This window comes from Micropterus dolomieu, linkage group LG23 (genome assembly GCF_021292245.1).
Source record: "Micropterus dolomieu isolate WLL.071019.BEF.003 ecotype Adirondacks linkage group LG23, ASM2129224v1, whole genome shotgun sequence".
Lineage (NCBI taxonomy): Eukaryota > Metazoa > Chordata > Actinopteri > Centrarchiformes > Centrarchidae > Micropterus > Micropterus dolomieu.
Genome location: NC_060172.1, coordinates 9,694,861 through 9,720,417, shown reverse-complemented (window position 1 = coordinate 9,720,417; position 25,557 = coordinate 9,694,861). Strand labels below are relative to the sequence as shown.

Genomic DNA, 25,557 nt, shown 5'->3' with positions numbered 1-25,557 from the left:
TATTCCCACTTCCTCTAATATTGCTTTTATTGTGGCAAAATACAATATGCAATTAATAAACGCTGGAGTTTTGTTCATGAAGAATCTATTTCATCCTCCCTAAGCTGATTGATCTCTTACACAAATGTCAAATCTTTAAAACAACAACATTGAAACATTGAAATATTAATTTATCATTTTATTCATTGATGCCTGTATTTATCACCATAAGATCACAAAATTGACCTATAACTATTTAATAATTTTTAATTATTACTAGTATAAAAAATGCTGAAATGCTGTAGCTACTGTATGCCACATACGTTAATCACCTTGTCCTGTGAAAACATCATCATTTTACAGTATTTAATCCCTCTCAATAATCGACTGTTTAATCTGGAATAATTACTGCCATTTCATTGAGTATGATTGTGGTCTCAAAGGAGACAAAACTGTGATCTGGCTTTGCAGCAGAGCGTGAAACTTCACTTCTGATTAGAGTGCAGGCAGAACTTATGACCTCTTTAGTGGGTCTTAATGAGGCTCTTAGACCGAGCCTAATGATTATTTTTGAGAGCAAGCTGAGGGAATATCAGAGCAGGGAGAAGGTGAGGTCATCTTGTTTTATTGGCAGGAATATGCAAAGGCCTCTGTAAGACCTTCTACTGAGACAGGAAACAAATCTCAAGAAGCCAATGCTCTCATGGAGCATTTTATTTCACTTACCTGTAAAATAATCCATGACATTTCTTATAAATACATGCCTGTTCTGCTACTCTCTAACTAAGCTGAAAGGGTAGTTGGCATTAGTGGTGATAGCCACCATGGCAGGACACATAAATAATCGAAAACCCCTTAAACTCAAACCAATCATTGGAAAACGATGTGACACTGGTCACTCTATGTGCACTGTCAAATGATCTCAAGCAAGAACAGTGCAGAAACAAGGCTTTTGCTGGTGATCAAAAACTTGTCACATAACTAAACATTACTGTGTGCTGTTCAGAAAGTTTTATTAGTACATTTACATTAGCTTAGAAACTGCGAGTAAACAAAATATTTTGAAGACGTGAGAGCCGACTGTGATGCCGTGACATTCATTCACAGAAGACGCACAGTCCCATTTTATCAGAAGGGATGGGACACAGAGCTGGCAGGAGTAGCAGATGGCTGAAGGACCAAGCCAAACTCAATGTTGTAGATAACAAAAAGTGTGCATCTTTCAGCCTTTGAAGAAATGAGCAGTGAATGATGGTAAAAACTAAAGGCTACAAATAATGAGAGAAGGGGTCCAGGACAGAACACATAGTTATAGTTAGTTATCAGTACACATAGTTGGGTGAGCATTCCTACTGGAAGCTTAGTATTCATGTTAAATAATGATGTTTTGACCTGTCATTTAGGACCTGCAGTGGGTTTCAGGCTGTACTGACTTAAATCTACTAGGTCCTCTGACAAGTGACACCATTCTCAACCCTGACTTGATATACCTTTAACATCTTTAAATCTCTCACTCACCCAGGCAAAAAGCAAATAAACGGTGGCTTTATATCAACATTGGATGTGCTTATGGTTAACCTACATCAGCTGGCCCCACTGGCTTGACACTTTCATCTGAATACCATGGCCTGCTAAGTAGTCCAGCTCCAGCTCTATTAGTCTTACAAACAACCTCTAATTAGCTACATCTCTAGTATGATAATCTATTCCATGCATGACTCTATCTTACCGAAGAAAAGGAAATGTTTTCAGTGTGAGTGAAAGAGTACAGGCTATGATAAGTCTTCCCTAAAGAGAAAGCTCAGCAGTGCGTCCCAGCATCCCAGAACCACCCCCCTCTTTACCTGCACCAATACACCCACAACCCTCTGTATCAAGTTCATTTTACTTCTGTCTATAGCATCACCTGCTATCAGCGCACCGGCCATCAACAACCAGCAGGCAACCAGCAACCAGCACCAGCAGCATGCTTTAGTACCAGTGCAGGACGTATTGTGTCCTTCAGCAAAACAAAACATAAGGGCATGGAGGTCAAAGTGGAGCAAGAGTGTGTAACGAGTTTGTCTTTAATGCACATTATCACAGATCAACAATTCAACATTTTGTTGTTTCTTTTTTCATTTCTATGGATTAAGTATAGATCTGGAGTTAGGAAATAGTTAGCATAAAGCAAGCAAGCAGGACAAACAGCTAGCCTGCCCTTGTCCAAAGTGGAAAAAATACACCTACCGATACATCTAAAGCTAAGTAATTGACACAATGGGTTTCATTTATACAATTTGTAAACAAACAGAAATGTAAAACGAATAATTTGTGCTGCATGTCTTGAACAGTTTATGTTACGTTACTTATGTACACTGTCTTTCGGTAGCGCATTGCCAGATAATAGTAGTCACTAAAAGTTTTGATTTTGTTGTTGGTAAAAAACCTGACATCCTCATTGTGATGATGAAGGTCACTGTGCCTGTGTGCTCATCAATAAATAGCTCCAGCATGTAACTACCCTTAAAACCACACATTTCAGTTAATGCATGAAATATCCAGCAGCTTGCTGGTGAGAGACTGGTAGGTGTTTTTTTTTCCACATTGAACAGATGTTTTAATGTGGTTTTCTAACAAAATAATGAAATCTGGTTCAATAATCTCAAAACAAAAATATTTTTAGAGTCAAACCACAGCAAGTGAGTATGTGTACATAAGATTTTCAAGACATTTTTCTAAGCAAACATCCTCATGTTTACTTCTGCTGAAAGGAGAATTGACAAACATTTCCAAAAGTCAGACCGTCATAACCATGGATAGGTGTTTTTGCTGTGTCAACCCTAGTCTGTGGGTTCTTTTGGTAACAACACACTAATTTTGCTGCCAGTATCAAATCATCTGAATCATCCTTAGAGTGTGTTGCATATATTCACAGCAATTTGGTCTGATTTTGCAAAATCTTGCACTGAACCAAATCTTTTGGATGGATGTTATCACAGATGATATCACAGTTGGTATATACAGTTGGTGGATTTCTCCTGTATATCAAGTCATTAAAAGGGGAGGAGCTGTCCAATTCAGACCAACAGCATGCAGACTGTTGATTTGTTTTATGGGCCTATTCCATGTGTTGTGTGACAATTATTATGCTACTGTTTCATTACAGTTGTCAGGCTCTGGGCTTTCTCTTTTTCTGAATGGCTAATTACCCATTCTCATGCTAATAATCACAACTCTATCTGTGCAGTCTCACTAATTAGTACACTTTTAAATTCCGAGGAAACAAAGTGTGTCACAACAAAGCACCCTGAGTGTCTGCACACATGAAGCAGTCAGTAATGTATTCCAGTCAGCTATGAAGACGAGAGTGAAAATGTTATTAACTCTGTGTTTTGTACATAGACTGCACAACAACACATTGTCTGGCTGAGCATACAGTGGATAAATAGTATTGCTAACAATAAAGGGTGGTATATGCATAGCAGACATGATGACTGTTTCCATCTGTCTGCAGAGATCTAACAGACTTATTGAGTTTATCTGGAGCCTTCAGCTCAGAGTTCAGAGATCCAGAAGAGCAGCCCTGACTGATTATGTAGAGAATGTAATGTATAATGCAACTGTCACTTATATAATATTGAGAAGTCAGTTTGTCAGAGCTGCAGTGTTTGTTGATGTAAATTTGAGTAGTAAATCAACAGGTTTTCAATAATTATAGCAGCTCTGCAGACTTTCTTATCATGAAATCTACTGCACGCTTAAGCAATAGAAAAGAAGTATCAGCTACAACACTTGTAAATGGTTGTTGTGGTGTTTTTTTCTCTCCATCATCTATGGCAGGATCTCTAAAAACATTTCTGGACTGCTACACTATTTTACCTTTAGCCATGCTAGGTGTTGGGCTCTAGCTATGTCCATTGGTCTGTCCATTGCTTGGTCCAAAGTGAAATATCTTATCCTATTGGATGTATTGATATGAAAGTTGGTACAGACATTCCTGTCATATCATTCGTACCCAGAGGATGGATCTTAACGGCTTTGTTCTTGCCCTGCCTTTTTTATGTCAATTTGTCCACCATTTGAGTTCGTGACAGGACACCTTCAGAAAAACTATGACTGAATTCCTTGCATGTTTCCACACTAACATGTTGAACATCAGATGCGTCGGTAGTGTCAGCATACTAACATCCATTGCCTGTTGCATTCAGGAGCAAAGTTCACATTTGTTAAATTCTATATGTAATGATAAAAATAACAAATCATATTGAGACCAAACAAACAAACAAAAAAACATGGATCTGAGTATGACAGGAGAATGAACAGCCCTCAGATTCAGCCTAGCTGAATCTAGCAGGTTTGTTGCACAAATGCAGCAGTAGATCACAAAATCTCTATAGTGATTTACTACTGAACTAATGTTAAGAGCAACTGGTAGCCAGTCTAAAAATCCTGCTTGCACTGACAATTAGTGGTGACAACACAACATCACAACTGTGTGTGGTGACAAGTACAACAGACCACACCTGACCACACCCACCTTTGTAGTTGGAATGAAGCTTCAAGAGACTTTTCCGTTTCAGTCATAGACAGCAGTGTAGGTATGTTGTTCTTACTTCCAAAATCTAGTGTGTGACTGTCATACTCTCTTTCATATTTTTTTCATATTTTAGCATGTAGGTCTACAGTCAACAACCATAATCTTGACTAGAAATCAGCACAGAACTCTGTGCAGAGCAGGCGCCTTTTTCTTCACTGTATTGGAAGTATGGTTTCAGCGTGCTGTTGTGCAGCTGAGCCTGAGTACAGCTGAGGCTGACAAAATACAGCTAGAAAACCGAGCCTGACAAGCTGAGTCTAAATGGACACCTCACAGAGGATGAACCCTTTCAATGTAGGTAACAACATGGCCTTTGCTCTGGTGCCACTATCTGGCAAATCTTCAAAACTTTTACTCCACTAACAATCGAATAATTGAGAAGTTTTCCTGTTATTATTATAATTTATTTTGTCAGTTTTTGAGCATTTTGGTCTTTATCTTTGGGGCTAAGCAGTCATTCCTAACAGGCTTAGATTATAGTGTTTGTTCTTGCAGCCAACTTAAAAAAGCATAATTTACTTTAATTGTACAGCAGACACACACTGTTTGTCTTGCCTGTTGTTAGCACTGACTTTTCTTTCCTTGTAAAGTTTAAAGAATGATCACCAGTAAATTACACATCATAAGAAATGAGTAAAGAACACAGTTACATGGATATTCATCCTTCTTGTTCTGTCAGGCATAACTAGACACATAATGGTAGTCGAAGGCTAAGCTGAAGTTCACTGTCAAGAGCAGGTTCTTAACAATTACAAAGTTCAGATCTAACGAACAAATGAGATGAGTTTGAAAACGTATTAGAAGAAAAAGAGATGTGAGTCAGGTGGATGGATAATCACACAGCTTTAGCTTTCAATAAGCTGCTTTTGTGGAATGTACTCATTCAAGGGATCCATATTAGATTTGAGGACTTTAATGAAAGGATTAATTCAAGGCCTCCTGTCAGACGTAAGCAAATTAAAGAATTCATCGTCTCATAAAACAACCAATGAGTCTGTATATTGAAATGTACGATGCATTACCGTCTTGGATTCATATATGTGCATTTTCTGATCGTATTGGTGGAAAAGCAGTGATTTGGGTCTGACAGGTGGAGACTCATGGGAGCTTTAATGTCTCTTATTCAACCGATCATAAGTTCCGTCTATTCATATACGTCCACTGGTGACACTGAGCAGATAAAAGCTTGGCTGCCAGCATGATGATGCGAGCCACAGCCTTCACAAGTTAAACACATTATTAGTAAGTGGGTACATTATGTCGGTCTGTTAATATTGTTTACATTAATGAAGCCTTGCACTGATATACATTCACCGCAGTGCTCCCCGAGTCATGAAATAGATTATTAACCTTCTCCTCATGTGGGTCTATTCACAGATCCCAGAAAACCACAAGAAGGGATAGATATATTTATGATAACTCAGACATCAGGGAACTTTGTTGACCCATCAAAGCTCATTTAAACAAAGTTAAAGAATTTAATCCACTTATAGCTATGCCTGGCTTTCCCAATGATAAACTGAAAAGACACCAAGCAACATCCTTCTGTTGTTGTTTTTGTTACTACTTTATAACTTGCTTTGTGTTCCTGTGATCATGAAATCACAACTTAAAGGAATCGTTCAACAATTTCGGAAACACACTTATTTGACTTTTTTTGTGTGATGAGATGAGAAGATTGATATAACTCTCATGTTTGTCTGTTGTGTATGGCGCTGGAGTCAAAACATGGTTAGTCTAGCTTAGCATAAAGACTGGAGGCAGGTAGAAACAGCTAGCCTGGTTCTGTCTAGTAGCTTTTACATTTCTCTTTCAGTTCAGATTGAGAAAATTAAATGTTTTAATTACTGAGCTTTAGAGGTGCTGTTAGGTGTAGCCTATTAATTTACTTTGGACAGAGCCAGGATAGCCTGCGTCCAGTCTTTATGCTAAATCAGGCTAAACATAAAAAAAGGCTAACTTTATGTACTGTAAATCCAAGGATCAAGTAGACACCGAACTAATCACATTTTCTTTGGGAAGAAAACTGTAATGATATAAAAAGAGATGCAGTCTTGGAGTGTCAGAAAATCCTGCAGAGATGTATAATAATTAACATGGTGCTCACCTTGCTGGCTCCTGGCAGTAGGTGCAATTTGACATAGGGGTCGGAAAGCCCATTGTGGTCCATCGGCTTGAGACCCTGTGAATTAAACACGACAAGTCATCATGAATCATGAACATAGAAAATTCTAAAGTCTAGTCTATGTCTTGTCTAAACACCCTCATTAGCAGCTCCTAGAGACAGCAATGTTAATTACACCTCACAAGAAACATTTAATTTCATCTTCTGGGACCACAAATAGCAAATTTAATTTAAAATCTGCCCATCAGATCTAATATCTTGAATGCAAATGAGACACCTTGACAATCTGATAGTGGCACAAAAGGAAAACTCATGCACTGTCCAAAATAGAAAGGGTGCATCCTCTGGAGACCATAATGTGCTCAGTCAAAATCATGACAATCTGACAACTGGGATTTGGAATGAGAATGTTGGCCTGGCGCATGAGGAAAGGTAAGGGGATTAAAATTCATCATATGGTCATCGTGAACATCAACATCAAATTTAATTAAAATCTAGAGACTTCCTGCTGTGGACCAAAGTGTTGGATGCATGGATAGACGGCACTGCTCATCAATCAACATCAACATTTTGAACCTATTATTTTACCCAATAGTTTTCAAGATATGTGTTGGTCAAAGGAAAATTTTAACCTGACAGCACTAAACAAACGATCATGGGATCATCATCATCATCATCATGGGAAATAATCTTCGGGAGAACTTGAATATTCACAATCAATCCAAATATGATAGAAAACACAACATACAGACAGCATCAGCATCAAATTGAGCTGCATGTAGTCACCATCTAAACTACTTTAGGTTAATTTTTCACACAAGTTGGGTCTTGCTTTGCACTTGCCATTTAGATCTGCATTGAACACTAACTTGTCTAACAAGGAGCAGCTCAAAGTGTGAGATCCGCAGCATGTGAAGTCCATTAAAAATATCAGCAGTGTTGCCCTATTTCCGATTTTCTTCAACATGTTCTCCTCCTACAATGTTTGTATATACTCCACATGCTACTTCTTCAATGGTTCAGTCAAATCTGTGTCACTGAAGTGAATGAGGCATTCAGTAAAGTACCACCCTCAGCTGGAAAGATCAACACTGAAGTGAATAGGGGAACTAACCGAAAAAAGGAGGTTTTTATATTCCTTTGAAAAGCAAATCAATGACACTCAAAGGGAACAGGATGTAAAGGTCACTAATACAATGACCAAATAAAACAACACCATGTGGGTGCCCACTGAGTAAAGTAAAGTGAAAGGACCTAAAGGGTTTTCAGAGAAATAAACAGAAGAACTGAGGTAAACTGCAGCTGGGAAACCTCAATCAACATATGTAATCATAAAAAAAGGGACTTATAGGTTTTGTTTGCTTTTCTTTGACCATGTGGTGTTACGAGATTTTTCAGGTTGCCAACTCCTTTCAAGGTAAAAGCTGAAATTTAATCCACAAATGAGTATGTTTTATAGGCTGAAGATTAGTGTGGGCCATTATCATATCATCGCTGTCAGGTAACAGCACAAAGGTCACTGTTCATCAGTGTTGCTTTAGCTTTATGAAAGTGACTTTTGACACTCTACCTACATGTTCAAAAATTTTTCATAAGCCAAAAATATGTGATCATTCAATACCACTTTAAAAACATGAAAATCACTAAAAGTAATGTTTCAAGGTTTTGATATGTACTGTATTTTAATTGGTGTCACAATGCCCGTCAATGTTCCTCTATTCAGCCACATCTCCACTCTCACATGCCCCATTGATGTTATTCTTTACCTTGCCACCAGATGCCTTCAGACGTTTCTCCTGTTATTACATATTATGCCACTCCCATCTGCTCTGCAATCACCTCAGCTGGCCTTCCCCGCCCACCTCCTCACCTGCATCAGCCACTCTGTACATATACAGTCACAGATCCTCTGTCCCTCAGTCAGTTAGTCTTAGTTGCGTTCTTGTCTTTGCTGTTGAGTGTCTGTCACCTGGACCTGCCTGTAAGCTATCTCCAATATTAAATTACTAATATCATCCTGCCTTCTTGACTGTCTGCATTTGGGTCCATCCCTTGTTGCCACTCTCCCATACAATTGTGATAATTGATATGTTAATCATACATATCAATATGACAAATGTTGTGAACAATTATAAATGATAAATGAGTTACTATTACAACAATTGGTGTTTGGTTTGAATTAGAGTAAGCAGAGTTGATGCACAAGTTCTTAAAATAAATTCTGTTCAAATGTGTTAAATGACAACAACAATTATCACAATGTGTCCAAAATGAATAAATCGAAGATAGTGTGTTGTTTGGTCTTTAAAGGGTGCTAGAAATTTCCTTCCAGAAAGTGGAAGGAAAGGGTCAAAAACCAGCAGAGGCAAAGATGTTCTGACTTTTGATCAGAGTACTGTCCATGACTGAACTGACCTTTATGTGCACAATTAGTAGAATACCCTTTAATGGGGCTCCCCAGTGATTTAGTATTGCACTCCCATAAAGCATGGGGACTCATGAAAGAGAGAGAGAGAGAGAGAGAGAGAGAGAGAGAGAGAGAGAGAGATTTTAAAAAAACAAAAGACTACTCAAAAGTGAAGTAGCAGATGTAGAGATTTCCCTGACTTTTAGTCTTAATTATGGGGAAGAAAAAATTCTCCTAATACAACTCAATTGCGTCTTTCATTCAGGGATGCAAATTTAAATGTCAGACCAATACTCTTAAACCAATAGATATTCAATTTGTACAGGTAACAGTGAACATTTAGCCTTTAGTTTCTATGAGTTTATTTTTTTGAGTAAGTCTTTATTTACATAGCCCAGTCTCACAAATAGTCCTCAGTATACGACATCATCTATCCTTAGACCCTCTATTCCGTTAAGGTAAAAGAGGACTAATTGATCAACAACTTGTTTCATCCCGAAGTTCATTAGACCCACCATGTCTCTTAAATGGGCACTTCTCCCAAAGCCCCCTCAACTCGAGTTTGTAGTAGAGGCTTTCTTCCCCCACCTTCTTTAGTCAACAGAAACAGAACATACAGTATAACACAATAGACAGACACCATACAGAACATACAGAGGAGCTGAGGTGAATGTGGGAGTAGGCTATGTGTCAGTGGATATAGAGTGTAGCTAAATATGTAAAGAAGAAGACATAAAATAATGTATGAGGGTGAAGAAAGTGGGTTAAAGGGGCCAAATGCAGAGGGAAACATGATATAAGGTTACAGTAAGATGGACTAAACTGCTCCTGTATCATTTTAGCTGGATGTACTGTCTGTATATGCCAACTCTCAGACAGCCTGCCCCTCACTCTGCAGGGGCTTCAGAATTGACCGTGTTAGAGAAATGATTTCACACTTTTTAAATTTAAAATATCTTTCATATTTATTTGGTGTGTCAAGGAGAGCACACGGAAATGTGACAATGTTAAAAATATTGTGTAGCAGAATGCAGCGCTATTCTTTCTTCTTGTACATCATATGTTTAAGATTTGAGAGAAATCACAGCCAGCCATGAAGCTGTTGATTTAGAAACGGCATCTAATTTCAGTTTAAGATCAGCATTTTTTGTGGAGGTATTTCCTCACGCAGTAGAGACAGTTGGTTGTAAATCATTCTCCCTGCACTGTATTTTAGTAATACTATAGAAAAAGCGAGAGATGTGTCCCTGTCTGTAGGCAAGTAGATTTATTTTATTTTTATTTTTTTATGGCTGCACTGTGTGGAATTCTGGTCTATTGAGGCTTCTGTCAGTGGGAAATTGTTATCTGTGCCTCTTTGTCAATTGAATTCACCCTGTGTGATTGCTGAAGAAACTGTTGTCTTGATTCTCAGGGTGCACAGCAGACACAGAAATGCAGTATACTACAATTTGTCGCAAAATGTTATAGTTTTTTGAGCAGCAGGGGGAGCTTTTCATGGTGGCTTCAAGAACAGTAGTGGTTAAGTTTGCTTCGGTTACAAAATCATGCAATCAATATTAGATTAGATGTCATCCTCAGTGTTGTTGGAAAAGGCAATGGTAGAAAATATTTACCACCTGTACTAGTTTGTCCACTATGGTTTGCAATGTGTTTCGTGGATAATTGAAGCAAATAATAAATGGAAGGTTTGAAATTATTAGAGCTGACCCAAAATAGTCGAAGATTCGATGCTTCGATGGGCGGAGCCTGATTCGACTGTCAATCTCACAGTCGAAGCTACCAGTTTTCTCCCAATAAGTTAATATACAGCTTATTAACAATAAACATTTCAGTGTTGAATGCTGAATAAATCCAAAATTTTAACCCAAACCCTGGGTCACCAGTGCGCATGTGTAGGCGTAGCGTCTATGAGTGTACTGGCAGATGAGGCTCTCACTTTATCTTATATGACCAGTCACTTGTTACTGCAGCATTCCACAGACAGGAACACACACAGTAAAATTAGACATCCTGGATAATAAACCATATATACAGCATATTAGCACGCAGAATAAAGAATAATAAGGCATAATAACCCAGTGTCTTTACGATCTCACAATACAAAGATTTCATTTCTCATCTGGCAAATAATAAAGAATCCACACATCACTGAAAACAGCCATCATGCAAAAAAAATATTCTTTACAAGCTTAGTGCCATTATTTTAATTGTTCCCTGTCTTTATGTTCTCTCTTTAATGGACCAAAAAGGGAAAAACAAAACAAATATGACGTCTTTTCACCCACAATTATCAGGCTTAATAGAGGAGCTCGGCTCAAAGCCCAGCACTCAGCAGGAATTACTGGCAGCAAAATGACACACTCAACTGTGTCTCTAATAACACACTGCTGCTTTAGATCCTGTCTGTAGAAAATACAACCATAGTGACACTAATTTCTTTAGCGGACTCTCTAAACATGTCCACATTTTGAAAGCACATCCTACTGTGTCTGACATTTCAAGGGAGGACACTGAAGGTCCAGACAGAGACATTATGAAAAACAGACAATTAAATCAGTTTATGAGGAAATACTGACTAGATGAGAGGTATTCTCTCTGGGTCATTTTGTTTTCATTTAGGTTAGGTATGTGACGGACAAGTATGTCTACACAAGTAAGACTTCAGCAGGATTAAATGTGCTGTTTGATAGGACTAGTCCTGTCCTTTTTGGAATTTGTTGCCACTGTCTGTGGCTTATATCCAGCTGTAATATTACAGATTACTGTAAAAAATAAAAACAAAGATGAAATGGGAGTATCTCACATGGCCTTGTTATACAACATGGTGGTAATTCTTGCTGAAGCCACAATGAAGAGTCACTGGCTATTTTTCTGATGCTAATGAAGCATGACAATGTTCATATGACATATACTATAAAGCATAATTAATGTTTTGATGCATCTTAGGTGAGGTGTCAACATATGAATACAGTTACAGGTGAATTAATGAATGAAAACTCCACTGTCAGTGCTTATGTACTTTGCTGCCAGCCCAACAGCAGCTGGTATAAACATTCTTGCTAACAGGCTGAATTGGCAAATTTAAAAGGTTATGCATGAAAAGTAAAGGTGAGAAAATGTAAGAAAATAACAATCCAACCTGAATGCAGTGTTCTGCATTTGTATACATTCATAACAAATATGACTGTGTATTAGGGCCATTCTAAGTTTTAAACAAAAGCAGAGATATTCTGAGATAAAAGTGGTAAATTTATGGTAAATTCAGTCATTAATATTACAAGACAAAGTCAGTGCAGACATAATAGATGAGGTGGAGCTTTCAGACAGTAAAGCAGATATGAGGGACTGCAACAAAGCCACTTGAAAGAATGCATCACATATTATATCTTATAAATGTCTGCAGTATTTGAGAGTATTTTTTTCTTGGAATATTATTACCCTCATCATGTTCCTTGATGGAAACCTGATACTTTGATAGATGATAATTGATCAATTTAAGCATATTTTCAGCAGCATTATTATTATTATATTAATAATAATTTTAACCAGGAAAAACTCGAGATGAGGTGGCAGTAGTTTTTCAGCCCTGAGTAGTGCATACATGTTTCCTCTACGGCTGCATATAGCAAATAACTTCCTTTAATAATGTAGAACCTGTATCTAGCCTGAGAGGCAAATCCTGGGGCATTAACCACTCTACCCCTTGCTGCTTGTTAAGCTTAACCGCTGTCAGTGCAAGCTAATAAGAAACCTCAGATAAGCTTATCAACATTTTGATCAACCCTCTTCTCTCGTCTAGTTTTTGGAAACATTCAGAGAGATTTTAGTGAATGAATCAAACTGAAACAGTAAATGATGGAACAAATATGGATTTTGAAGTGTGGGAAATGGCTTCCCCATCCATAATGTGACATCAAATAACAACTACCCGCAACGGATGCCATTAAATTAAAATACTTATCCTAATATTATTTAACAGATTCCAGTCTGCACCTCTCTGTTAGGTGAATACATAGTTGTTTAGTTTTGTCATAGATAATATACTGTAATTACTGGTGAACATTATTCAGTTATCAACAGCCATTGGCAGCAAAAGTTTATCTAAATGTTTTACAGATTACTCTCCACACACAGCCGGTTGGCTGTTCCTACAGTGTATAAGAATAGTGGTTAGCAAGGCAGCTAGGGAGAAAAAATCACTTCTGATGCTAGATAATATTTGTGAATACTCGTCTAACATTATCCGTATTAAATGAGAGACTGCATTGAACAAATAAAATGAATAATTGACTAAATGTATCAGTAATGCAGTCCACTGGGTGGCTATGTATTTTTTTATTAAGCTCAAAACAAGCCCCCATATTTCTTTTATCATCATTAAATGTGCATTCACATATTGCCCAAGGTCTTTATTTGTTTGCATCTTGGGAAAGCAGTGATAAAATCATAACTTCAGTCAAACATAAAACAAACAAACCTATCAAAATTTGTCATGATGGCCAAGTCGTGAGTTGCCAGAGGGCTTAACAGTGCGGCTGGAAATATTTAGTATATCTTGTTTTGGAAGTTTTTAAACATTGCCATTCAGTCCATCTTAAGGTCAAACAATTTGTGTAGCAGAGTACAGTGTTCCTTCTAGTTGGAGGCTGTTTTAGTGGATATGCTGGATAGGCATGAATATAACCTTGGTTGTAAATATCTTTAATTATAGTCAGATGCATGCATTGAGACATGTCTGTAGCCCTGCTGCCACACTGGGGACTGTGAAATTCAACAACAAAAACAAGGCAAAGCTAAGAGGCAGAAAGATTCTGCTGTCTACAGTGCCTTACAACATTAATATCTGTACCAACCATGACCCATTCTCTTCAATCTTATTTCTTTTCTTCTCCTCCCTTCTCCAAGCAGCAGCCTGGACGAACTAAACATGTAAAATATTCAGCTATATATAACATATTTGATCTGAAATAAAAACTGAACTCTTTTTTTTTTATCTAGGTGCAAAAAATAGGAATATAAACCAGCTCAAAGCTTAACATCTTCTAAAACTGTAACTTTGCCTGCAGCTCTTTGTTCATTGATTTTCATTTTCTACTGTTATGTGCTCCTCTGGGTGTTGACATGTTACACTTCTTGCTGACATTTTTGCCATATTTTTTGGACTTTCCACACAACAAAGTTATTGAGATAGCACAATGAGGGTTGATTGGAGAGGTTAATGTGCTGTCTTCATCTACCTCTATTGTTGCCTTCAGCAAACCCCTGAGGTATCATTTAAGCGGAGGCATTATGTAGAGTTGGATTGGGATGAACAGACAGCTGTGTCACGCTGCTGATTGCGCGAGCACACTGTGAATACTCCGGTTGATCATAATTACCGAGGGTTGGAGAAAAATGACCACTGCGGAAGGCAGATGGGTAACATGCATCAGTGTATCCACACACCTCCCATCTCACACATACTCATTCATAGCAGTTCCCTTGAATAACAGCCTTTAAATGCTGTGAAATTAAGTTGAGCTCTTTTTGTTTTGAGAATGATGAGCTTCCATGGCATCATTCAGAGGAAATGAGGGGTGTAGTGGGGCTTGGCATGTGTGGCGGTGTCCAGTTTGGTGATGGAGTTGTTCTGAAAACTCTGGTTTTTTAAACAGAAAATCAGATCTTATACTCAAGTAAAAGTAGCGTTAACTTAGGGTAAAATGACTCCACTACAAGTAAAAGTCTTCAAAGTCTTGAGTATAAATAATCATCCATCCTGGTGCTAAAAACAACATTGTACCTATCAAATTTATTGCGGCAATATGGGAACAGCACATTTAAAAACCAGATGAGGAAAGAAACATGAGCTTTCAGACAGGTTGTAAATAACCCCACCCCCATTGCAGGGCGTGTCTGGGTTACACAGTAAACATGTCCATCCACACATAAACCAACATTACATTTATTTAGCTGACACTATCCTGCAGAGTTATGTTTCTTTGTTTAGGCCATGGTTGGTACAGTAAGACTTAAAGTAGTTGCTGAAATTTCAATAATGTTTACTGCCCATATAGTAGTCACATATTTTTAACAGCATGAAACCTGTACTTTACCACCAAATAAAATGTGGTTTAGATAAACTCAGTCCTCAATCCTCAGCTCAGTTCAGCTTGAGGATTCAACTTTGATTAGATTGATGTACTGCATACCTCCAGCACTAACAAACAAATTTCATATTTAGTAAGCCATATTTTGGGTTAAAGACGCATTTCCAACAATCCCAAGATTTGTATTGAATGTTGACTGTGAACTGCATTTAGTTTAAAAACGTGAACAGTTAAAACATTTGGATAATCTGTGAGCAAGAAAATCCAACATGTGTTTAGTTATTATTCAGTTTGGATTATTTTTATTTTTATTTTTATAGTTCTGTGCATTATATTGTTTTCTTTTGTTTTTCTCATAGGATTAATCAAATGTTCATCTTATTTATATATAGAGCCTTGTAACTTATGTTTGGTTCATGTGTATTTTCCAAGCCGTATGTGGGGGCTTATTTTCCACAGTGTTATCTCTCAGCCTCTTCATCAGCCAGGGCATATGTCTTCATTAGCATATCTGACTGGCCTGATAACATGCAGGTGGAGGAAACATCAATCAACAGGAGCCACAGATAACAGGACCTGGGTGAGACAGGGCATTGATCTCACCTAGAGGATGCTGACACACAGTCATGTTAAAGAAGGGGTTAATGCTTCAGGGGACACCTGGGATCAGTGCAGGTGCTCAGGTCAAGGCTACTTGAGGCGTTCTAGGAGGGATGGAAGTAGGCAATATGGAGAGTTGGCAGATGGGTCCCATTCATCACCAATGAATGTCAATGTTGTCAATGATCGAGAGGCTTAAAGAGGGGCGGGCTGGAGTTGGGGGTTGTCACACTGGGACACATTTGTTTCAGTGTCAGTCATGTCATTGATAATGTGTCATTGAGTTTGGGGGGAAAACATAGCAGAGAAGCTGATTTGTGATTTTTATTCACGAGGAGACTAACTAACTAGCATCTAAACAGGTAATGGGAACTTTCTTGTCACTGTAATGCTGCTGCATGCATTTTATTTTTATTTTTTAAATTCTCATGGATAAGCTTGCAGAAATATAGGACACACTTATTTATATATTTCCAGTAGCTACATTGCAGGACAAACCCTAACCCTTCCAACAATCTAAAACAACAGTTTTGAATATTTTTGATGCCAGTCCATCTGAATCATAGAGCAAGGTCCTTTTTCCAAAGCTGCCAATTTTCGTTAAAATTCAGCAATCATACCATAGATATCCATTACAGAACAGGCACAGACTCCAGACAGCAGCCTCAAGAGACCTAAATACAATGCAGCATAACATCTGATGCACTAACGTCCAATTTTACCTCTACAAGAAAGTGTCACCATCACTGTTTGTGTCCCACTCTATTCATTTTAACTAGTTGTAGAGTATTTAATGTGGTTACATTAGAAAAAATGTACTCAATGTACTGTACTAATAAAGCACACTTGAATTTTAAGTATGCTGTTGATGGATATAATAGCTCCAATGCAGCTCTAATGCAACACATGGACAGTGGTGGAAAGTAACAAGTACATTACTCAAATAGGAAATTTCTGTTTTCTGATATTTTATACTTCTACTCCACTACAAGGCAAATATTGTACTTTTTACTCTGTTCTATTAATTTGACCGTGGAGGTGGCTCACAAGCTAGCAGTATATGAAGTCAGGGTTCACTGGGTTTGGATGTTGGTTGGATAAGACTAAGCATTGATTGGTAGGGACTGGTTGGGATTTGAGCTTATCTCAGTGGCTTACCTTCTTGTATCTGGGGACAGGAAGCTGTTTTTCCAGCAAACATAAAGCAGCGACACACAGAGACGATGAGAGCATGCAAAAGAGTAAGGTGGAGGAGAAAAGACAAATATCATCATGTGAAATTAAAGTTAAAACAATGAAATTAACATGCATATAAAACAAGACAAAAAACACCAGATGGAAACAACTAAAAAGGGAAAAAGTCAAAGTAGGCTTTCTGAAATGGTTTGGTTTACACAGCTGAGAGTGCTGCTGAATATCTTTTGTTGAAACAGTATTAGAATGAAAACTGATTAATTCCCCTGCTGAATTTCAATGTTCTGTTTATACAGTCATTTTCATCACTCACTTGTTATTCATTTGTTTACATTTGGCTTTAATTGAATTCCAGTTTGAGATAATAAGTAAACTAGTCTGAATTCCAAAGCTTTGAATTTGCGTGTTGACTTCAAGGAAGGCATGGATCACTTCAGCAGGTGTTTCTGCCCACAAATTCACATAATTCCCTGATAAAGACAGAGAAATTAAGTAGAAGTTTCAACGCATCCACTATGTTAACACTTCCACATGGTGAGTGGTACACCTTCACCAACACTGAGAGCAAAAGTAAATAACATATGTAAAATATAGGGCTGACCCCGAATAGTCGAAGATTCCATGCTTCGATGGGCGGAGCCTGATTCGACTGTCAATCTCACAGTCGAAGCTTTGCAGTGAAACAAGGATCATGCCATTTTGGTGATATGGGGGTGCTCAACGTCTGATTTTACATAGAGCTACCAGTTTTCTTCCAATAATTAATATACAGCCTATTACAATATACATTTCAATGTTTAATGCTGTAAAAAAATGTAAAAAGAATAAAACTTTCAATAAATGTTTGAAATGTAAAATCCAAAATTGTAACCCTAACCCTGGGTTGTTAGTGTGCATGTGTAGGAGTAGTGTGTATGTGTGTAGTGGCAAAAGAGACTGAGCCCCAGCTTCACTGGTGTTGTGCCGAGTTGGCCGCACCTCACGGGACTTTCAGGTAATTTTTCATCGTTGATGAACCACACAACCACACAGCGTTTTTAAATAGCCTGCTACTTGAAATAGACCCGCAAGGAACCGCGACGTGCATGCAGTTGTCGGCAGCATGGCATGCACGCTAAACTCTGCACAAGACCGGTGAATGACAGGCGAGAGAGAGAGAGAAAAGGGTCAACGATAAGCCTCAGTTTAGCTGGAAATTTACAGTGAAAGTTGAATGAAAAGAGACTGCAGCTCTGCAGGTTCATAAGTGGAGCTACCATAGGCTCTCTGAGGGAAAGATGAGAAGAGTGGAGTCAGGACCTGGGTAGCTTAAACTAGCTTAGCATAAAGACTGGAAGCAGGGGGACACAGTTATCTTGGCAGTATTTTCATCACAGTGAGGTTAAGAGGTTTGGTACCATCATGCCTGTACGGAAACTATAACCAAAACTCGTGCTAACTCACCAAATCTTGCAACCTGTGCAATAGCCAGAGAATCTGGGCGGATGGATAAACTGTTATTTGTCAAGAAATTGTTACAGTATGTTATCGTCCCTTTTTAAAACTGCAGTTTTTACATCTCTGTTAATGTACGGATGAAACAAATAAGACACATGTTAATTTGTGAATTTTGCGTTGGCAATATTAACATATTTTTTTCACTTTGGACAGAGCCAGGCTGTTTCCCCATGCTTCCAGTCTTTATGCTGCGCTAGGCTAACTGCATCCAAATTCCATATTTGCACAAAACAGATATGAGATTGATGTCCATCTTCTCATCCAACTCTCATGAAGAAAACAAATAAGCATATGTCCCCAAATGTTGAACTATTAATTTAAGATGATGACACACACAAATGTAACCGTAAATAAACACAAGGACACAGTCCAAGAAGGTACTAGCTGTTAAGATTTGAATCACAATTGATTTTTGCTGTCGCCACGACATAGCAGCTACTCACTTCATCCTTTTTGAATAGCCTTGTGGGGAAGTCCTTTAGACATTCCATCAATAATTAGAGCTGAAATATGACAATGTGAACAATATAAAGAAAGCACTTCTCAGGCGTTCTTCCATTTACTGTAATGCAGGGATTACAAATGAAGACAAGTTTTTATAAAACCTTTTTATGTAAAAGAAAGCCAGAATGTGTGTGTGTTTGTGTGCTCCCACACACGAGTGTGTGGGCGTACCGGGCAATGAAAGGGCAGTCTGCAGAAGAAGGAAGAGATTGAAAGACTGCGGTGGAGTGTTAAGGTAGGTTGTAGTGTAGGCGGTGCTGAATAAACAGGTCTTGGATCTGCAATTGAATAGTGAGACAGTGTCTGATTCACTGATAAGGGCAGGAAACTTGTTTTTGTTTGGAGGGAGGTGCTGCTTCAGAATAATGCTCTTTACGCTGCTATTTACTTTAATATGTGTGGGATGACGGGGAGGGATACGACAAGGCATGACTGCAATTATAGAGAGGAAGTGAATCAGCCATATATCAAGCCATGAGGGAGACAAAGCCTTGTAAAGCTCTGTGAAGACAATATACTGGCACCTTTAGAGAGCATAACAATTTGCACATCTGATAAAGACAATAAACTAAATAAATGCTGATCACGCTGGATTGAAAAACATGTGAATCATAACAATGTTAAGATCATCCACATTTCTGTTCCCTGTTATAGTTTCCACTGCAATTCCTCCCATATACTACTAATTTATGTTTGCCGGGGCACTTGTTCCGAATGGCCACGCTGGACAGTGGAGTGAAAAGCCGGCATCATGCAGAGGAAAGAAAAGCAGTATTTAAATAAATGGGATGATAATTACGCACATTTTCACACAGTCTCTCCTCTTAGCTCCACCATGAGATTCACTTTTTTTATTTTGTGAAATGTCTTTTTCACTATGAAATGGATTACCTTCAGGATGAATTGTCATAACTTTGGTGATCACTTAGCATGTTCATTGAGCCATCATCAGTTCAAAATTCCCATTGCCATTACTCTGTGTTAAGGAAATGTTAGCGTGCCACCACGCTAAACTAAGATGGTGTACATTATACCCATAGACAATACCTTCTTAGCAGCAGCATGTTAGCATTATCGTTTTGAGTATGTTAGCATACTGCAGTACTTTTAGTTAAAAGTACTGTCTCACAGAGCCTCTAGCATGGCAGTAGATGTAAAGTCTCATAATTAACATTTTTCTTAATGCATAATTTATTTATTCTACCTCATTAACATGGAAAAAAAGACAGTTAATGTAATTAAGACAGCAATTACTTTCCTCCAAAATGTATTTTGTTAAACCATTTAGCAGGTTGACATAGTAAGTCATTTAGCTGACACTTTTATCCAAGGCAACTTACAATTGCTATACCAGAGGTCGCACACCTCTGGAGTAACTAGGGGTTACTGTAAGTGTCTTGCTCAGGGACGCAATGGTGGACGTGTCGCAGCAGGAATTGACCCCAGGTCTCCCACACTAAAGGTATGTGTGTCTTGTATGTCTTATCCACTGTTCCATTGCCACCTGCTAATATAATGGAAGACTAGTCTGCCATAGATCAGAAGCCACAGTTCAGAAGGCTCTAAGTTCAGTGAAATACTTCATTACATCTTGTAAGAGTCAACTATACGACTAAAGAGGTACTCCAGAGGTTTAGTATTACGGTTCCAAGACAAAGATTGTTACAGACATGCAGAGATAACTTGACTTTTAGTTCCTAGTATGGCTCAAGATCTAGAAGAGCTGTATTTCCCATAATGCAACCAAACATCCTATTTTTATGTTACCCAACACCCAACTTTTTATAACAAAACCATGCATTTGCAATAACTCAGTTGAGAGAATATTTTGTACTGGGCAAAGTAAACATATTGCAAAATTTGAAAAACTTGGATAGCCAACTGTGAAGGAAGCAAATGGCGCTTTTTGACCACAGCAACTTTTCCAAAAACCCATGAACTTCTTCAGAAATCGCTGAACTGAAAAAATCCTTGGTATCAAGGTCATACTTTTTGTTTGGCGCTACAGGGGGAAAAATGAACAAATAAAGCCCCTGTTTAAACTTTTAACATGCAGGGTTAATGTTTAATTGCTGTGTGCATGTTTCCACAGAGTCAGAAGAAACTATTCTAGATGAGACCAGCAGCAGTCAGGGAGGACAATTAAGAACCTACTACAGCCGAACACAGGGAGATGTAAAATAGACCTCAGATCAGTTGTGACCTGTTACCCGCTAAGATAACAAATTGGAAAAGGCAGGTGTGAGTGAAACCACTTAGGAGCAGTGATGTGGACGTCAACAAAGTGTTGTAAGCCTTCCAGGCTGCCGTGTCCGAGGTCCAGGAGATTGAAGGCTGACACAGGGCACTTGTCAGCGGTTAATAGGCTGTTTCTTACTTTCAATGAAGCTCAAGGGGATTGTTGAAATTCAGAGTGAGTAAACGCTTGGCAGTTTTTTAGAGAGAGGTGTAAGATTGTAAATTGTTTTTCAGTTCTTATGAAACTGAGTAACCAGAACAATACAGACAGGCCTCCTGCAGTGAGCCGTGCTTTGGATAATTTTATGGCTGTGTGGAGAAGTACAATATGATATGCCTGTAGTTGAACAAAGTGACAATGACGGTGACCATGTTGTTTTACCTGATTTTAGGTTCACTGTAAAGCTATTGCATGACGGAGCGGAGGTGAAAGAAGAAAGAAAGTAGCAGGGTGTTACTTTGTGAAATTTGAAATGCTGCAAAATAGGAACGCATGGCTATTTTGTTTGCCTCGGGCTAAAAAGGTGAATAGCTGATGTTTGTTTGTACTACTACAAGTAAAGCTGTCCTTCACACTGAATTAATGTACTAGTACCTTTATAATACACCATTTATGCTTTTCTTTTCAAAGTGCCTGTGTGGACACTACTGTATGTACTAAGATGTGTTTAGCTTATTGCAAAGCCATTCAAATAACTTTAAGTGGTTTGTTAATGGATTTATGATGAATTAAGTCTACCTCTACCATGTCTATTTGCATACACAACATACGCTGTACAGTACTGCATATATTTGTGAAATGATTTCACTGTTTTGTGGGGTTTTTCACAGCGTAAAATGTAAACATATGTAACATGGTCCTATAAATTACTTTAAGATTTTTAAAAAAAGGTTCTGCCTTGTAAATTGCCATACAGTATGTGCAGGGTTCTACACAGTATTGGATTAAAAAAGCATATAAATGTAAAAACCCCTGCTGACAGAGATCCCTCTCTTCACTCTGCCACTTCCAACCATGTGCAACTTCTAGATCTGTGTATTGCTGTGTGATAAACTTTGTAAGTAGAGAAACTGCAGCTTGGTGATTTGAAAGTTTGTAAAACTATTTGAGGTGGAGACCTCATTTCACCGACCTTATTGATCATTTGATGTAAATAAGAATTTATATATATTGAGCACTCAGGGCCTTCTGAAGAACTAGAGCTAGAGGGCAGAAGAGGAAAAAGTACATACAGCTACAACAATGCATTAAAAATAACATGACAAGAACAAATATCGTATCTCACTTTGAAGAATCATAGCTAGTTTGTTAAGTCAAACTCATTACTTAAATAAAGCATGTAGATTTTAAGTAAGTCTCAGGATGTTGATAAAGGACTGGAAGAGAGCAGTACCATGTCAGCAGGGAGGTGTTTAAAGTTGCTCCATTGTGAGACGACAGCATGTATATAATATGTGTATATCAGCCAAAAAACATTTATGTTACTGTCTATGAAGATTCTCACTCATCCAGGTCATAGTTATCCAACGAAGGTTAAAGTCAAGGGCAACTGGACCTGAGGAGGACCTTTGTGAAAACAGCCACAATATCCAAGAAGAACAAAACTACAGGGGAGGAGGAAAAGAAGGTCAAACGCAACAACATGGTGATTCCATACGTGTCTGGAGTATCAGAGAAACTCAGGAGGATTTTCAACAAACACAACATCATTGTGTTTTTTAAACCCAAGAACACACTAAGACAGATGCTGGTACACCCCAAAGACCGCACACCCAAACACAAAAAAACCAATCTAGTGTATGCGGTCCAATGCAGTGAGGAATGCACAGACCTGTATATCGGGGAGACTAAACAACCACTACACAAACGCATGGCTCAACACAGAAGGGCCGACTCCTCAGGTCAAGACTCTGCAGTCTACTTACATCTGAAGGACAGAGGACACTCGTTTGAGGACCACCAGGTGCACATTTTAGACAGAGAAGATGGATGGTTTGAAAGAGGTGTCAGGGAAGCCATTTACACCAGGGTTGAGAAGCCGTCATTGAACAGAGGAGGGGGTCTACGCCACCACTTATCCCCCACTTACAATGTGGCCCTTTCATCACTTCCCAGGAAACTCAACAAACTTAACCTATTGGCCTCAGGAGAAGATACCAATGATGGTCGTTCAGTCTTGGACTCGGGTAGTCCTAACGACAACAAGCAACCAGGAACACTAACGAACCAGCTGTATCGATGACCCGGGCCAACGACCACACTGAGGTTAAACAGCTGAGTTTCCCTCCCAGTCAGTCAGAACTAAAGAAGTCCTTTGGATGAGGGACAAAACGTCTTCCAGTATCTTCAACCAAGTCCAGTTGCCCTTGACTTTAACTTTTGTTGGATATTTATGTAACTGTTTTATATTTTCTTTATTTTACCTTTCTACTCTCAAGTTGTGTTCAGACAGAAAGTGAAGCAAATTTTTACCTCCAGTTCATTGTATTATTTCCATCCAGTCTTTTTCCTCTTCTCTCTGTACATGTATGAAGCTGATTAATAATAGGCACAACTATTTCCCTCAAATACAATTTTAACTCATATCGACACGCCATTGACTTTGTACGCAGTTGTTGCAGTTCATTAAAATAGAGCCGGTCCACCGAAGCAGTGGGGGCGCCAATGCAAGGGGCTCTTTCAAGGGTCGCTAGGCAAAAAAAAAAGTTGAACCAGCCTCATCTTCTGCTGCAGTGCAACCTCATCTGGCAAGCTTTGCGTTCGCAAATCACATACTGTATATGTAAGTGCACATTTGTGGTACAGTCAATTTCTGTTGTTTACCTTGTGATTGTTGCAACCAAAGATAAAATAATTGCTGCTGAGATAACTGTGCAGAGTTGTAAAATCATGTCAGTGAGTATTACAAACTGTTGCGCAGTGTTTTGGTGTCCCATAAGCCTTTAAACACATTAATTGTTACTCAAACTAGACTTCCGATTTTAAAATCTTGCCAGGATGACAAAGACAGAAAGACTAATCCATGGGTGAATTGGTTGGTGGAATATGCGCTTTTTGCAGTTTAGTCTAACTTCAAACCTCCAACATGATTAAAAGGTAACCAAGACTTTTATGAAGTAATTTTAACATACAGAAAAACTTCACTGTGTTGTGAAATACCAGTTATGGTCATTTCAATTTAACTCTGCTCATATGTGAACAATAACACCAACTCTCCTATAGCTGCCTAATATAGTGACACTGAGTAGCAAACAGAGGCTGGAGAAGATCTCCCCTTGATCTATATTGGCATATTCATGATAATGAAGCACCCTCATCAGTATAGAATTTGGACATCAGTTCAATTAATTATTGATTTTGTCGTTCTTAAGCTCTGCCCTCCCATTTTCTCCTCTTTTTGTTTAATGAGGAGGCTGTAAAGTGAGAGATCTGGGCAGCGATCACTGTATTCAACTTGCTTTGATCCAGTGTGTCTCACCACAACATCCCATTTCCACTGGAAATTCTGCCTCATTAAATACAGATGTAAGTCACAAAGAAAATGCCATCTACTTTGCAGCTTTAAAACTAGAAACGTTTTTGAGTATCACCAGTTTCAACCTACTGTAGTTTCGGGAAACACTCCATTGATGTCTGAGGTCTTAGAGCAAGGGCTATGTCTGTACAATTCACTAAAATCTCACTAGGGGCAACTACTATGTGAAAGTGAAACACCCTCAAAGCTGACATTTAGACCAGACTCTTTTAAAAAAAAATCTGTCTTCGAGTTATGAGGATCCCACACATCCTGCCTTATCCAGCCAACTGAGACGGCCACCATGTAGAGCAGGGGTATTCAATTAGATTTCAAAGAGGTCTAGTTAGAGAAAATTTCCTGAAGCAAAGGTCCGGAACATCAAAACGACAAACTTGCGTTATCATTCAGTACTATAACCTATAGTTGTATCAACACATGTTTTTAGTCAACAACGGACTGTCAAATCAAATAATATTTCAGTCAGTTTTCACATCAAACTGGAGGGATAATAAATAATAACTATTCAAATAATAAATTCTAAATTTAAGTAAACTAAAGTGCCTAATTTTTAGAAAAAATGTAATAAAAAGTGTAGCTTGAAGTGATGAAGTGTAGTCTTAACCAATTTTATAATAAACACTCAACACATCATAACAAATGAACAGTTGTAATGCCTCCTTCTCTTTCATTTCCTCTTACAGAGCTACCACTTTCCTACTTTCTGTTGTTCAGTGAGAAACGTGAGCTCCAGCTAGCATATTGGAGATCTATGAGATATTCTGGTTTTGAACTGCCCGTGGGAGGAATGTACATGTAAAAATCTG

At 38.4% G+C, this 25,557-nt stretch overlaps 1 protein-coding gene across 2 annotated transcripts in view; it reads right to left on the bottom strand.

The window, feature by feature from the left end:
• Positions 1-25,557, bottom strand: part of doc2b (double C2-like domains, beta) — a 125,847-nt gene that overhangs the window by 30,209 nt on the left and 70,081 nt on the right. The window contains exons 3-4 of one of the 2 annotated variants that reach the window (XM_046040257.1): positions 16,941-16,964; positions 6,666-6,740 (exon numbers count right to left, since the gene is read on the bottom strand). In XM_046040257.1, the coding sequence (XP_045896213.1) occupies positions 6,666-6,740; positions 16,941-16,964 (99 nt within the window). The remainder of the gene's footprint in view (positions 1-6,665; positions 6,741-16,940; positions 16,965-25,557) is intronic. The other variant, XM_046040258.1, reaches the window with a different exon arrangement.